This window comes from Pezoporus flaviventris, unplaced genomic scaffold (genome assembly GCF_033815535.1).
Source record: "Pezoporus flaviventris isolate CSIRO_AGI_PZ_B2104156 unplaced genomic scaffold, CSIRO_AGI_Pfla_v1 ptg000031l, whole genome shotgun sequence".
Classification (NCBI taxonomy): Eukaryota; Metazoa; Chordata; class Aves; order Psittaciformes; family Psittacidae; genus Pezoporus; species Pezoporus flaviventris.
The window spans coordinates 25,340,025-25,356,741 of record NW_026892579.1 but is presented as its reverse complement, the minus strand read 5'-3'; the positions used below and the strand labels follow the sequence as shown (position 1 = coordinate 25,356,741).

The window sequence follows — 16,717 nt, the reverse complement described above, 5'->3', positions numbered from 1 at the left end:
GTGATAAAAGCTAGTTTCTGCTTGTGCTAATGTACACAGTTGGTTCTTTACAACTAGAAACAAGATACTCTGAAAGAGTTTCATGCATTCATACTCTAGCAGTTTAATTAATGGGACTGCTTTATATTTCAGGGGAGGGGTGTGGGGGGGGGTGGAGGGGGAGGCTGTAGGGGGAAGGAGAAAAAGTAAACCAACATTTCTTACATTGTTACTGGACTTGGTATATGTAAGTATGATTATGCAAAATCTCCATCAGGGTGGCTGTTTGTCCTTTCTTACAGAGTGGGAGGGTCACACTGTGTGAGACTAATAAGGACAGAGCTGCATCCCCCTCTACCACTCCTTGGAGACTCACTCCAGCAACTCCTCGGCACTACGGCAGCTCTGTACAGGCATTTCCAGTGCTTCTAGGGGACACACTGACATAGAAATTAAAGGTAAGCAGCTCATTATTTGTAGTTAATTGTCTAAAGATCTCACATGCACACACACACTAAACTATTCCTAGTTTGTTTTGTGGTGGTCTGATTCAGGGCTTTTATGTTTGTGGTTTTTTGTTTTTCAAAATTGCCATTTAAGTTTAGCACCAATTTTGCCAGTCGGTGTCCTATATAAACATAACGTATACAGTAAGCTTTTAATGTACCATAATCAATATATACTACAGGATTCTGCTCGTGATTGTGTTTTAGGGCAAATGCATTGTATATGTTTGGATAGGTATAGGTATGTGCTAAAATATGCTAATAAAAACATAAAACTAAATTATCAGTAATTTACAAACCCGATTAAACTGTTGAAAATCTCCATAGTGCCGAGCATGCTCGTTAATTGTATGCATATATTTAAATTTAAAAAATCTACCTATTGGCGTATATCATTAAAATTAGCACGCATATCGAGTGGCCTACATCCAGCGAGTGGAAGCATGCTCGCGCGCAGCGGCGCGGCAGGGAAGCACCGTCCATGCCCTCCAGGGCGGGGAGCCCGCCCGGTGCGGCAGCTCTGGGGCAGCGCGCGAGGCCGCAGTGCCGGAGGCGGCGGCTGCCGCCGCCACCAGCCCCGCGCCTCTCCTGCTGCTCACCCGGCCACGGCGCCGCCGCGTCTCTGCCTGCGCCCTTCACCTGGCCGCCGCGCAGGTGGCGGCGCGGCCGGGCGGCAGGGGGCTCCCTTGCCCGTGCCCCTTCCAGCCCCGCTCCGACCCGGGCGGCGGAGGAAGCGCCGGAGGGTGCCTGAGCCTCTCTCGGCTCGTCGGGGCGGCCGAGTCCGACGCTCAGGCAGGCTCCGGACAGGCGGGGCTGGCGAGCACGGAGCGAGGGGCGGTGGGTTAGAAGACGCCCGGGAGTGGGGACTCGGGAGGGCGGGCTGTGGGAGCCGCCCGGGCCGGCGCCTCTCTGCTCCCCGCCTAGCCCCGCCCGCCTGCCAGGCTGCTCACCCGCCTGGTGTTCTAAACCCTCCCGTTAGCAAACCCAACTCAGTCCAAGATCAGTTAGAGTGCCGGTGCTGCCGTGTTACGGACGGAGCTACAGACGGCTCCGGTCGCTCACCCCCCGCAGGCTGCGGTGCTCCGGTTGTGGGAGGGAGCAGAGCCTCCTGGAGCGGCGGTGGGAGAGGAGCCCAGCCTGGAGGTGGGGTGGCAGCGAGGGGGTGGTGGTACTAGTGAGCTAGCGGGCAAGAGCCCTTCAGAAAATGAGACCTCTGGAGTAGCAGCTCTAGTGAGTCACTAGTGCCTGCTTGTAAAGCAGGTGCAGGAAATTAAATGATAATGTTACTTGAATGTGCATTCACTTCGCTGCTGTTGGGGAGGCTGGAAAAGTTAATGATGATGTAGTTATCAGTGTAAGTGACTGACAGTAAAACTCTGATGCTGAATAAGGTGCGTTGTGAAAATAATTATAAAAATCGTATTCAGCTATGTGATTTGGTTTTCTTTCAGAAAATATTATTAGGAAAGTACTTTTTGTTTACTGTGTTTCATTAAATTCACATCTATCTGTACATTGCAGCCAGCTTAAAAAACAATCTGATAACTGCATTTAGAGGGCAAAGATATGTTGTTGAAACCAAGACTGTATTTTGTGAGATTTAAATGAAGCTCAGCGCAGGCTGTTCTACGCACATGCATATTTTGCCAAGGTAGAGAAATAGCATTATCTTGATTTCTTTTGTCCTTGTTTGGTTTGAAGACTGCTTCAGCAGTCACTGGCACTGTTGTGACGCCAAACAGTTTACCTAATGTATTCAAAATTGAAAACCTGTGAGAAAAGTAAAAGAAAACTAGTTATTACTAATGAAACAAAAATTTAGTGCCCTTATAACTAATGTCTTTGAGATGATATTTCTAAGGTATTACTTCTGAGTTTAGTGAAGAGATAAAGGAGTTTATTTGTCATTTGTTTCTGAATTTACATAAATTGGGAGGTTTTTGATTTTGGGGTTTTAGGGTTTTTTTTTTTTTGGTAGCTCCTTACAACAGATAATTCAAACACTGTGTGTATGATTAGCAGCTTCTTCTTTACAGCTCAGAAATTCTTGTTTGTAGTTTTCTGATGGGGTGAGGGAAAAAGAGATGGTTCTGAATATTCTTATTTTCTGTTTCAGATTTGTTGCTGATTGTTCACATGTGTCCAGGGGGAAATGAAGTACATTGGATCCTGCATAGTTTGGCTTTGTATGGCAGTCTTCCTCTTCCTTCCTGTTTCTACTTCTGTGGCTGTCAGTGACCACACAGGTACTTCCATTTTTCTTGCCCATCACAGACCTAAGGCTTAAATCTCAGTACTGAACAAATATAACAAATAATGGCAGTACATGGAAAATAAACAGTATGAGCAGATAATGTTAGTACAAGACTTGTTTTAATCTCTCTTTTAAAAAAGTGTAAGTTTGAAGCAGTTCCAAAGCAGTCTTTCTGTTTCCTGTGCTTGGAAGTTTCAGGTTTGGAAGCAGTTGTAGTTCCTTGGAGTTTCATTTTGTATTTTTTCAACTTGCTATACAAAACAAGATTCTAAATCAGAGCTTGTAAAATTTTTGTGAACAAAATCATGCGGCTCTGTTAGAGCAGGTCAGTGTACACTCTGACCTAAACAACTAAATGCTTATGTTAACCTCATCTAAATTTAACCATATGTTTCACAGATGTAGTAAGACAAACTCTTGTGCCTAAGAAAGGGGAAAGGAATATAGTGCTATTGTTTAACTTAAAAGCTGTTACCCATCTTCAAATTTTTCATACTTCTCTGTTTTCTTTCTGTCCACATGTTATCTAGTTTTCACACTTAAACTCTACATTGACTCTCCAGAGGACGGTAAAGTCTGTCTTAAAGGCATGTCACCTGTGTAAGAGGAGTAAGGAATTGTCAGTTTTCTGTAGTTGCTCAGCCTCAGAAAGTATCCATGTACTTCAGCTTTGTAGAATTTTCCTACAATTATTAGCAAGGAGAACATGCTTGTTGCTATTTATTTTTAGTAATGCTGTTTTTCCAGAGGCGTGGTGAAGGATAATAGAAGCTATACATACACAACAACTTTGTATCTTTGTAACAAATTTGAAACTTGGGTCCAAGAAATTTAAAAAGTTAATAACTAGGGTAATAATCCTTTTACTACTCCTGGAAACAATAAATAGTAATATTTAATAAGCTAAAATGTGTGGGCTCTAAGGCAAAAATAATGTGCTGTGAGAAGACTTTTTTACCTTGCATTTTTAGGGCAGGAGGGCTAAGTGCTGTACCGATGAATTATTCTTAACTGTGTGCAATCATTCTCTTCAGCTGTCTGAAAATAGTGCAAGAGGTTGTCTTCTGTGTCATTGCTGGCTGGTGGTTTGTAGAAGGGGAGTTTTGAAAGTGCTGAAAGGGTGCGAGTGCTGAAGGTTCCCTAGTACTATAAATGAATAAATGGAAACTTGAAACATTTTTGAAATAAAATGCCAGGAAGCATTGTCTTTTTTTTTTTTTTTTTACTTTTTTTTTTTTCTTAATGAAAAGCTGTCTAAGTGAAAGGTGGACCTGTCACAGGAGATTTGACAGCTCCACTGAACTGCTAAGAAATGAGGTATCTGAACTGTGCATTACGTTCTGTTAGCAGTTTGTGGCTAGGCAGCCACAAGTGGGGAAGTTGCAGTTTTCCTTAATCTGATTGCCACAGATGGATCAAATATGGGTCAAATTGAACTGCTGGGCAGAAGAGGAGAGACTGAACCTCTCCTGAGTATAACTGATGGTATGCAGTTGAGAGAGGCTTCTGTAGTTAGAGGTGATATAAGCCGATGGTGAGAAGCAGCAAGGAGATAGCTGCCAGTTTGAGCAGCTCTGCTGACAGCAGAGGATAGGCTCAGTGATGCCTTAAACTGACAACAGGAAAGAGACTCTTCTAAAGGCTGAAGGGATGGTTACTGTCAGAATTAAAAATATGAGTTACAGACCAGAAAACAAGAGCTGACAAAGAATGGACCCTGCAATGGTGCAGCAGTACAGCTGTGTCTGCAATCTTCTGTTAATCTGCGCCGTTCAGCTGAACAGAGTACTCTCTGTTGCAGAGGTGTCTCATCCTAGTTTGATAATTTGTATGCAGATTATGCAGATGGATCTGTTAAAAACTGGAAATAATGTGCTCACTTTGAGAAGACAGGTATATCTAATAAGGTGGTTTGGGTTTTTTTAGTTCTTTCTTTCATTAACTGGCTCTGTCTTGAGCTTCCGTTCTCTCCCATGTATCAGTTCCCCAGTTCTGTTTGGATCAGCATCTATCCTGCAGAATCTGCATAGCCAATCCTTTTGGTTTTCTTCTTTCAACAGCATATGTTAGCATTTGTTTTTCCAGCAAAGCCCATTCAGATCAGATCTTGGATTATTGCACTTACATCCTGAAATTTCTCACCTGATCTACTGAAGTCTAAATGAATGGCCTTCAAATGCAGCGAAAAGTGTAAAGTTAATTTAAAGGGGGATAACGGGGAGAAGTGTTTTAGGTGAAGGAAACCTCTTAGGCAAGAGAAAGGATTGATTTATATGCATATGTAGGTGAGAACTTTCTGAGCTGGCATTCTGAATATACTTTGGGACTTACTCATTGGGTCAGTATTGTAATAAATAAATACCAGTACTGGAAACCAAAAAGAACAGAGAGTGACTGAGTATGCTGGATCTTCTCTGAGTGGTCTTCCTTAGGCTTTAAATGTGTGTCAGTGACCATTAGATTCACATCAAGGATTTCTTTCAGTTCTCACCTGCCCAGAAATTTTGATACGCCAATTGTTCACTTGCTTTGAAGCACTTGATTCTAATGACACAATATAGCAAATCTGAGGGATAGGGTTCAGGAGTTCTCCACAATTGTGGTTTTTGATTTGACTTCAAGAATATTTTCTTCATTACGTCAACTTACATCTTTTAATTTTTGGGAACGTTTGGATTTGGAGTGTGGATATGACCTCTTTCTTTAGTGACACATGAAGTTCTAATTTGATCATTCCTGAATGTTTAATATTCAGAATATTAATACTTTGTCTCGCTCCCAGATCATTGCTGATTTTTCAGCTTTGTTTTACAGTTACTGTTTTTCAAAATCACTTGCTAACCCATGAAAAATGTAGCATAAACAAAGTCCTGGGACTGACAGGCATAGTGAATTTCCATTGCCTTTTGACATGGAATGTGTTGTGAAAAGTATTGGCTCTAGATCATAATTTAGATAGGCACTTTAACCCAAATACAGTGAGTTGTTTCAAGTATGCAGATAAGTTCAGCTTTTTGGTTTTCATGTTTTGGTGTGGCTAGATACTTCTCAAAATTCAGTTAATGGCTCTACAGTAACTCTCATATACAATTTAGTTGTATTGTTAATCTGAATTTTTAAGGTTGGATCCACAAAATATTGCTAGCATTGGAGTAGTTAAGTGACCCTGCCTCCCTGGAATTCCTTGTAGTTAAATGATAAATCCTTTGTGGCAGTGAATAAGGATCTTTAGGTATTTATAAGAATGTGGATCATGAAAGCCTGCATGCTGAGGAAAGCCACATCAGCTAGTGACTAAGTAGCATGGAAGTGTTCCCCTTTGTGGCCTGGGGTCTTTCTCAGCTACACACATCCTCCCAGTTTGAAGCCTGTAAACCAGATCGGCCTGTTTTTTTTCATGGAAAGGCAGAGAAAGAACTGCACATCAGTACAGTTATACATGATATTACATCAGTAATATCACTTACAGCCATGATATTCACCCATGATATAATGGAATAGTTTGGGTTGGAAGGGACCTCCAAAGATAATCTAGTCCAACCCCACTGCAATAAGTAGGGACATCTTCCACTGGATCAGGTTGCTCAAAGCCTTGTCTAACCTGACCTCGATTGTTTTCAGGGATAGGGCATCTACCTGTTCCAGTGTCTCACTACCCTCATGGTAAAATATCCTTATATCCAGCCTAAATCTGCCCTCTTTTATTTTAAAACCATTACCCCTTGTCCTGTGCAGGCCCTGCCAAAAAGTTTTTCCGCATCTTTCTTATAAGCCCCGTTTTAAGTATTGAAAAGCTGCAATAAGGTTTTCCTGGAGCCTTTTCTTTTCCAGATAACACTCACTAACCTTTCCTCATAGGACAGGTGCTCCATCCCTTTGATCATTTTTGTGGCCCTCCTCTGGACCTGCTCCAACAGGTCCGTGTCTTTCTTGTGCTGAGGTTCCAGGCTCACAAGAGCACAGTAGAGGGGCAGCATCACCTCCCTCAAGCTACTGTCCACACTTCTTTTGATGCAGCCCAGCACAGAAAGCTCAGAGGCTTTCTAGTCTGTGAGAGCACATTGCAGGGTCATATTCAGTTTTTCATCCACTAGTACGTCCAAGCCCTCAGCAGGGTTGCTCTCAATCCCTTCAATCCCCAGTCTGTATTGATACTGGGGGTTGCCCTGTTCCAGATGCAGCACCTTGCACTTGGCCTTGTTGAATCTTATGAGGTTCACATAGGCCCACTTCTTGAGCTTCGTCCAGGTGCATCTGCATGACGTACTGTCCCTCAGGCACGCCAGCCACACCACACAGCTTGGTGTTGTCTGCAATCTTGCTGGGGAGTGCACTTGAGCTCATTGCCTTTGTCACTGATGAAGATGTTAAACAGTATTATTCCCAGTGCAGACCCCTAAGGAGTGCCACTCATCACTGCCCTCCATCTGGACATTTCAGCTGTTGACTACTACCCTCTGGATGTGACCATCCAAACAATTCCTCATCCACCAAACAGTCCATCCATCAAACCTGTATCTCTCCAAGTTAGAGAGAAAGATGTTGTAAGAGCTGTGTCAAAGGCCTTACAGAAGACCAGATAGATGACATCTGTAGCTCTTCCCTTTTACATTGATGTAGTTACTCCATCATAGAAACCCACTAGGTTAGTCAGGCAAGACTGGCCCTTGGTGAAGCTGTGCTGGCTGTCTTGAGTAACATGAAGTCCTTTTTTTAACTACCTGTTCTTCGTCATATGAGAATCCAGTTCTCCAGGGTTTAGCGTGAGCATCCTAGTATCTCAACTCTATTGGTGTGGATTTCTTAATCCTGCCTGCCAAAGCTGTTATGTTATTTGCATAACCATCTAAATAATCAGAAGGCTTGGAGCTGACTTCTTTCTTATAGCAACAAAGTTGTAGATTCAGTCTCCTTCATTCCCCTTCCCACTCTTGTCTAGTTAACATGTATATTGTAATGTAATATGATGTAGCTTATGGAGTAAAAAAAGGAAAACAAAAAAATCACATCTTATTTTCTGGTACCTCTATACATGAGGTTACAGGCATGTATAAGATCTGAATTCTTGACCTTATTTGTAAGCAGGCCAGCTGGGTTTGCTTAGCTATCCTTGAGGTGGACTCTTTGGATGTTGTTGCTGACACTTGCAGATATGTCACACACTCTGAAGTGATTCCTTATGTGTATATATTTAGGAAGCCTGATCCTAAAGAGTGTGAGACAAATCGTAGCTAATATGGATTTCTGCCTGAAGCATGAGTCTGACATATAATGTGGGCATATGTTAAGCAGGGCTTTGTTGTTTGGCCAGTCATGCTTACTGATGGAAACTTTGGTAACTTTGCAATGTGCATGTCAGTAGTGTTAGATAGCAGCTGGAAATTTCACCTGAACATAAAGTTTAATTATAAAGTAGCAGATAGGTAGTTGTAAAGTGAATCTATTGATTACAGGTTATACTCTGGAGAAGCCAAGAGTGCCTATTGGAAGCTACAGTTCTCAGTCAGGAAGTGCAGACAAGAGATGTCTGTAAGAGTGAGACCGAAGCATGCCCAAGAGGCTCCTCTGTCCTCATTTGCACGGGAAGGAAAACTGAGCATGGGGCGTAGATAGAAGCTGCAGCATGCTCCAGCCGGTGCCCTGATTACTGCAGGAATTGAGAACATGCCATTGCATGTTGCAGCAGAATCATCTACATGCAATGCCTTTATTTTTTTTCCTTAATGCTATTAGAAAGCAACAGCAAAAAAATTACTAGCATCTTATTGGAGAGGCAGATCATCAGTGGTCTGTGACATCTCCTTGATCTGCATGAGTACATGTTTTTCAAAATTTTTAGGTTGATTTCGTAATAGTAAGCTCCTATGTAGAGCTCATTGATTTCTAAAAGCTGAGGTCTGTAGTTTTGTCCTATGGCTAAGTGATCTCATTAATTTATAGGTACTTTAACCTGAGCTTTGACATCACCATTTTAACATGAATTGTTGACTTCAGTTCGCACAGAACCAGTTTTATCACATGCAGAGCAAGATAGTCTCAAGCATAATCTTGTTCTTTTCACTGCGTCATTAGTTTTACAGTGTATATTCTAACAGAGCAGATAGGTGAATGGTTTCTTTGCCAGGATTAGTGGTAAGGGTTTGTCTTTGTTCTTTTTCTTCCTGAAAGTCTTCATGTAGATCTTCTAATTCAGCTACGCACAGGATGAATGGGTAAACTGTTTTGTCTCAGGCCAAAGAAAATTTAAACATCTGCCAGCAGTACTAAAAATCTTGGAAGAGGCTAGCTTATTTTGTACAAACTGTAACTGTAGAAAGAATTTTCATCAGTCTACAGTAATGAAAGTTGTCAGTCTTGGTATGGAGAAGTTTTGGGTTTAATATTTTAGTTTTGATTTAGCTCTCTGGTAAAAATAATAACACTGGTCTAAAAGAGTGATTCAGCAGCAGCATGAGATAGAAGAAGTTTAATAGTAACCCCTTCAGTTCTTCTGGGGATATGGAATACAACCAAATAAGTAACACTTAAATATCCTATGCTGTGACTGTTAGACCACTGATAAAAATAGGTCCACAGTCCAGTCTGTGGCATGTGTGGAATAATTGCTATCGTCTGGATAACACAGAAATTGAGGCTTGAGTCTTTATTTGGACTTGGAAGAAAAAGTGTGTGGGGGGAATAAGTTAAAACTCCCCATTATTTTCCCATCAGCTCTCATGCAAGACAATGTTGAAAAAAAACCCATGCAGTTGCGTCCCAGGTTCTCTATAGCTTACTACAGCAGTTCAGGGTAAATTCAGTAATAAGTATTATCTGTCTGCTTTTGCTGTAAGTAGTGTAAATTAATTTAACCTAAAAAGGAATCAGCCCCATCATCTTATATATATTTAAAAAAAAACCTTGGTTAGAAAACACTTAAATTTAAGAAAAGCTTTTGTCAGTGTATGTGTGACATGCTATTGTGGCTTTCAGCCATAACATATTTCCTTTACAAGAATATATTTCTTATAGGTATACATGTGTAAATCTTCTATAATTGCATTGTTTTGGGGTGGCTACAGATGAAAGTCTGTATAAGTGATGAAGACTAAGGTTTGTAGATTAAAGGGTATCTGAGGTGAGCTTCTTTCTGCTCCATATACGCACAGTGTATATGTGCGTATATCAAACGGTGTATTGAAATTGCCATGGTAGTATGTAATTCCAGCGAATGCCTTTCACACTACATAAAACTCCCCGCAAACCAAGAATGATGAAAGATTTCATTTCAGTTTCAGAGATTTCAACAAGAATATTCTTTATGGTTCTGCATCTTTTCTGCTGAAGGGGAATTTACAGAGTTATTAATGCATGTTTCATCTCATTTGTCATAAAACTATGTAAATGCACATATATACAGACATTTATTTGTGCATAAATGAAGGAAGGAATACATTTTCTTAGAGCCTTAGAAATAAATTATGAGTGATGTTACTTGTAAGTGTAGATCACAATTTAGATGTAAAGGACATAGAACTTGATGAATCTTATGAAAAAATGCCTTTAACCTGGTCTGTCCTTTAAACAATTGACATACCTCTCATTAACCATATTGTCAGGAAGTATCTTTGAATTAAATGATTTAGTATCACTTTTACTGGTTGTTTCCAATTATCCATTTTTAATCCAGATCAGGTACACGAACACATTTAATAGAACTTAAAACTTTTGAGGGATAATATGCTTTCTACATTGCTACAGAACAAATGACAAATTTCACATGCTTTAAGATTACAAATACAGCTATTTTGAATGCCACCCTTCAGTCTGAATGCTCCTTGGAAATCTTTAGATATAGGTGATTTCCAGGTTAGTGGTAGGGCATTCCTCCTTTTATTTTTAAGTGAACTGACACTTCAGAAAGTCTCCCCCACCCCTCCCCACCCCATTCAGCATCTTCAGCTATACCTTGGCTATCTTTTTAGTTGCATCAGCTCAATATGGAACTCTGTGCTTGATAAGTGCATGGGTCAAATCCTGCTTGTCACCTTTGATATTTTTATTAGAGTTTAGCAGGGCTATTTGCAAAGTTTGTTTAACAAAGAGCCCCATTTCTGACCCATGCACAAAAGTCACATTTCTTTGCACTTGCTTCTTAAAAGTATCTATTCCTCTGTGTGCATAGAAATAAGAGAAGAAACGACTTTATGCAAGTAAGATATTTAATATTAATAATGCAGTGTTTAATCTAAGTGTTCAATTAGATTTAACCTTAGAATTTGCCATGTTCCACATCCTAGAACATGCTGGTTGTTTATCTAAATACAGACTTAATCCCCCCAAAAGCTGCTTAATTGTAAGCCATTACAATAAAAAAACTATTGCTTAAATTGTTTATTATAATTATATTCTTTTTAATCCACATTTTGGAATTCTTTTTCACTGAAGTAACAATAGATTATTGTCATGGTAATCAAGTGTTTATGCTTTATTGCTTCCTGTTCCTTAGTAAGGGAAAAAGGTTTTCTAAGAATGTAGCCAGAAATAAAAACTAAAACAAAACACAACAGCAACAACAACCAAACAAAACCGCTAAACCCCTTAGGACAGAGGTTATTGCTTTATAGAGTATTGTACATGGAGAGAGGCTGGTAAGAATTTAGTGGTTTTCTTCTGGTTATATTGTTCCTGTGAGCTTTAATCGCAAACAGCTGAATTAAAGCATGATAAAATTTGATCTGCTTATATTATTAGAAGTGTAGTATGCAGTCTGAAATATCATTTCTCTTATTTAGATTTTGTAATTTGTTTATTGCTGGCTAGCATATTGTAAAGAAAGAAAATGAACAAAAATATTCTTGTTGGTATTACTGTCACTGTCGTGGCAGTTTGTTCTGATTTTTTTTGTTTGAAAGAAATGTATAAAATATGCTAAACTGTATTCTCTTGAAGGTGCTACATGTCCTTTACTGAAAACTGTTGTCCATCATCTCAAACAAATCAACAGAGGCAGTCTTGGTGTTTCAGGTAACTGACTGTACTCATATCAGTATCTAAATTAATTTTATATTAGTGGATGTAATCATAGTTTGACTGAAGCTGGCTTTAAAACTGAAAGGACCGTATGGAATGCCACCTCCATGCTCCAAAAGCTGTTGTTTTTAGGAAAGGGGTTAAAATCAGAGCATGGTGTTCTTACAAAGTATTGGTTCAAGTTCTTCAGCTGTACTCACTTCCGTTGTTTTTATCAAATGTCCTTTGTTCTTATCAGTTCAGACAATAGAAGGAAATAAAGAATGCATTTCTCAGGTTGCAAAGTCATCTAGTGAGAGAATTTTGTACTGATAGTTTCTGTGTCGATAAAATGAATATTGGAAATTTCTCTGACTTAAAAGTACTGGTTTTCAAAATAGTGTGTCAGTCCGTGTTTTGGAAATTTAGCAAGCATGCTAAAAGTCAGTGTTTACGTTGTTTTTTAAAATTCTGTTAAACTAAAGCATTGTGTCATATTTCACAGGGTTTGATCTGGCAGAAAGCTTTTCTTTGAGGCAAACGTCTTGTGGAGGTGAAAAAAACTGTTTTAAACTGGGAAGCGCGCCTCTCATCAGAGACACAAAGTAAGTAGATATAGTTTCACCTGAAGTCTTTAAAAGGCAGAGCTCAGACCAAATGCTGTTAGTGCATTGAAACAGTGGGCAGTGTATCCAGAGGATACCACAGAAGAACAAATACGTCTGGTTTTAGGCATTTTTATCTGTAACAGGTTTTTTGGGAAGTATTTTGGTGGAGGTGTGGTTTTTTTTCTTCTGGAATCTGGAAATATCTAGGTAGAAAGTAAATTGTGAATATAACTTTCTCAAATTTTGATTCTGATACTGAAAAATCTGCTGTTTATAAATAAATATTAATGAAACAAAGGAAACAACTTTCATGGTATGACAAGATGTATTATACTAATCTTCCCACAGTGGAATTGGTTGTCCTCTCTCTGATTAGTGTTGACACGATTAAAAAGAGAGGGAAAATCAACATTACCTTAAACACTATAATTTAATGTTTTGGGGTTTGATTGTTGGGTTTTGTTTTTTTGTTTTGTTTTTTTTCAATGGAATTGGCATCTTGTCTTTGAGCTGTAATAGAATGGTAGGTGCTCAGTGTAAAGGTGAAACTACACAGCATCCTACTCTGACACAGGGTGGGATGAAAGGCAGAAACTGCATAAAAAATCTAAAGGATGGTGAAAGAGAGAAAGGCACAATGAAATTGGATGGATTTAAGTTTGCATGGGGGCAAGGAAATTCCAAGAAGCAGTTAGGAATGTAGTTTCAAGTTCCCAGTGCTCAGTGGAGACAGAGGATCATCTCAGACCTTCTTGGTTCAGATGTGCTCTGAGTCATGGGACTGTGGTTTCTGTACAGCATGTTCCTGTGATGACGAGGAAGCAACTGTATTGGGTGTTCTCTGTTGCAAGAGATCTGGCTCTAGCTTCCCTAGGGAAAAATACACCTGGACCTCAGACTTCCCCTTTGTTTGGATCCTGGACAGGGAAAAGAGGGGCAGTGGATAACTTGAGGCCAGGGGAGAGGGAGAAGACGAATTGGAGGCACCCAGACAGAAGGCAATGTGATCTTTAGGAGAAAAAAATTCTGAAAAAAAATAGAGCCTAAATATTTGAGATTGCTGGATAGTTTCTAAGTTCTTCTGAGGTTATTAGATAATGTAAATCTTTATGCTTGTCTAATCCTGCAAGGTTAAAAAAATACTGACTGTCTTTTTTTAAATACCTTGGACGTTATCTGTTGAAGGAAAAATGACTAAATAAAATTGCTTGACACAGAGAGTGCTCTATTTTTATTAGGGCCTTCCTAGTATTATAAGGATTCTCTTTGGAAAAGGAACAGGTAAAATTAAGTACCACTTATACATATTGTCACTAAAAATATTTTGAAAGTTTGTCAGTAAGAAAACTTTTCTGTTAAATCTATTATTAATTTTTCAGATTTTTATAGTTGGGGTTTTGGTTTTTTTCAGTGGATGGGAATTTGAGGGAAACATGAGACTAGAAGAGTAGAAAATCAGGGCAATAACAAAAAATGTGGGGCAACTTTTTTAGGAATAAAAGCTACGTAGTTCTTTGTGTGCAGTGTAAGCTGAGTTTATTCTGAAAGTGGCAAAAATGGAGTGTGAGTAGCTAGAAATCACAAAAGGGTGAATGATTTAGAATTCATGTTGTTTTCAGGGAAAATTCATCATTCAAAAAGATTGATTTCTAAAAATTCATGTTTTTTGGAAGGGTTCTGACAGGTGACATTGAGGTTGAAAATGTAAAGCTTTTTTTCCTATCTTTTATTAGTAGGTCTGAATACTACTGTCTGTAGTTTATTTTATTCTTATAAGAACAATTTATTAAAGGAGGCAGTGAAAGTGGGGAATATGCATCATGGCTGCTAGTGGCTTAGCAAAGCCTTATGTCCTAGTGGTTGCAAGGAAAACACTTGAGAAAGACGCAATGCTTTTAACTTTCTTCATGAAGTGAGAGAGAAATCTAACTTTTTTTTCTATGTTTTATCTGTTCAGCTTTTTGGAGTGAGGATGACTGTTAGAGACAAAAGTGGTCAGTTGTTTTTTTGGTTTTTTTTTTTTTTTTCATTTTCAGTGTAAACTGGGCAAGGGATAAGGAATTTCAGTAAAGGATAAACCTGGAGGGCAAGTTGTTTGGCTTTAACGGTCTCCTGCTTCTCATGTTCCTCTCCCACCCTGTTGTTTTCATCTGTGTATCCTCAGTAAAGAAAAACTGAAGATAAATCTTTCCAGTTTCCCCTAAAAATGTGCATATCTAATGGATGAAAACTTTAGTTGGATGAAGTGAGATAGTTATTAATAAAATGCATAACAGTACTAATGTATGAATATAGTTGGGCTGAAAATTAATACCGTTACTGATGCTAAGGTATAAAATAAGCTTTTCAGTCAGCTTGCTGTGGAAATAAATGGTACCTCTTACATGTATCTTTCTGAACAAAAAAGGGTTACAAGTATTTTCAATAGCCTTCAAGCATTGAAGAATTTCCATTAAATCCTAGTTCTTCATGGCAATAGTTTTGCTCATGCTTTTTTAATCTTTCTTCACAGAGAAATGCATGTCATGATTAAGAATAGAATTTACTTTTTTTTTATTTTGTATCCAATATGTTGAATATATTGAGCTTTCTGTTGTTGAGATAACGCTTCAGACAAGATTTTTAAAAATTACTTAATTCAAGAATTTTTCTGAACTGAGTTGGTTTTTAAACATAAGTGCAGAGAGCAGTCAGGAGCATAAAGTTAGGTTTAGACATGGTAGGGTTACAGTGAAGGATACTCAGGAACTCTGATATCTGTCTTCATAACCTTATAATTTACTTCATCTTAGTTATCCATGTACAATGTCTTGTAACTTACTATTTTATTTAAATTTTCTTCTCTTATGTCAGACTGTGTGGTTCCAGATCCCCATGTTGTTAAATGCTCGGAGGATTTTAGGAGCAGTCTGCCTCAGAAAATATTTTAGCAGACGTGGCGTGCAGTAAGCAGCAGAACAGTGTTTGTTATCCATCCTGCAGGAAACTGAGAGTATCTGATTAAGCTGACTAGCAAGTATCAAGTAACTTAGCACATCTCCTCTTGCATTTCATTCATTCAGTTGTAGTGTGGGTAATAGAGAGCTATGCTGTGCCATTTTTCTTGTGTGATGCCATTTTGTTTTTTTTTCAATGGACCTGGAATAGTGTTGCACCTATTTATATGTTATAAATAATTTATAATGCAATGTCAGCTTGGGAAATTTGTTATGTCTATATTGGATTTTGGTTTGTCTTTATCTCTTTTTGTGAAGGAATTCCATAAGTATTTTGTCTTGTGATAGGAGATGAATAGCTTTTCTTATGCTCCATGTAAATGACTATTAAATATTTAGTTCTAATAATATTTTTCAGGATTTTCTAATTTTTCTAAAAATTAGAAAATTTCTAAAAATTTTCTATTTTTTCAGGAAGAGAGAGTGATTTTTAAATTAAAATAATGTTACTTACTGCAGTTATTACATGGGTATTAATAGAAGTTATTCCTGAGTAAAGTGGTGTAACAGTCTTTGAATCCTAAAGAAATCTACGGTAAAATACTGTTATGCAGACAATCTAATTATGTAGTCATAATAATAGTAATTGTATAATGTTTTAATTTTATTTCAATAAAAACATTCTGGAGTCATATTTTGTTCTCTAGAGTTTAACACATACAGCCTATGCAGTATGCTCCATTTTGGCACAGAGCTTGCTGAAAAAAGCAGCACAGGGCTCAGTGCTGATAGCAACTCCTTTACATCTGCCAGCAGTATTCAGTACCCTGGACATGAAGCCTTCTAAGCTAATGTTTGTTTTTTAGTTACGTTAAAGTAAATAGCACTATGATGAAATAATTTCAGTCTTTCTCTAAAGACGCATCAGATGTCAGTTGTTCCTCATTCTCTCTTTTCTGGGTTGCTGGTGGGCCACTTTTTTTTTCCTTCTCTGAAAGTGTCAATAAAGGAGATAGTAAGTTGATTTCAGCTGAGTTTCAGAATGTTTTTTAAATGGGTATTTATGATTAGCAAATCTTGATGGCACAGTCGTGGCTTTCTTATTTTGTAGTCTGTTTGGCTTGACAACCCATATTAATTTACTGTGGAGATTATTGTAGCTGTCTGTTAAATGATCTCATAGTTGGGATTACTCCCACAACATTTTTTTAGGAATTCTTCCCCTTTTGGTGTAAGATACTGCAAAAGAGCTTCGATTTTGACTGTATTTGGACTACTGAGCTCCATCAGCCATGTTGTCACCCTCTGGTGCCAGAAGAGCTGTGGATGTGGCTTGGACCATATTTCAGAGAAATTGTTTCACCTCCTTGTGATGTCTAGTTACTGGATGGAGAAATCCTATTCCCACTTCTGTCAGTACATTGCAGGCTGGAAGATTCTTTC

At 38.7% G+C, this 16,717-nt stretch overlaps 1 protein-coding gene across 4 annotated transcripts in view; it reads left to right on the top strand.

Annotated features, from left to right (window-relative positions):
* The first annotated feature begins 280 nt into the window (after window positions 1–280).
* COL19A1 (collagen type XIX alpha 1 chain) overlaps window positions 281–16,717 on the top strand; it is a 180,486-nt gene continuing 164,049 nt past the window's right edge. For 3 of the 4 annotated variants that reach the window (XM_061460530.1, XM_061460531.1, XM_061460529.1), the window contains exons 1-4: window positions 281–437; window positions 2,602–2,731; window positions 11,671–11,745; window positions 12,236–12,335. In XM_061460530.1, the coding sequence (XP_061316514.1) occupies window positions 2,638–2,731; window positions 11,671–11,745; window positions 12,236–12,335 (269 nt within the window). In that variant the 5' untranslated portion in view covers window positions 281–437; window positions 2,602–2,637. Of the gene's footprint in view, window positions 438–1,260; window positions 1,629–2,601; window positions 2,732–11,670; window positions 11,746–12,235; window positions 12,336–16,717 lie in introns of those variants that run through there. The other variant, XM_061460528.1, reaches the window with a different exon arrangement.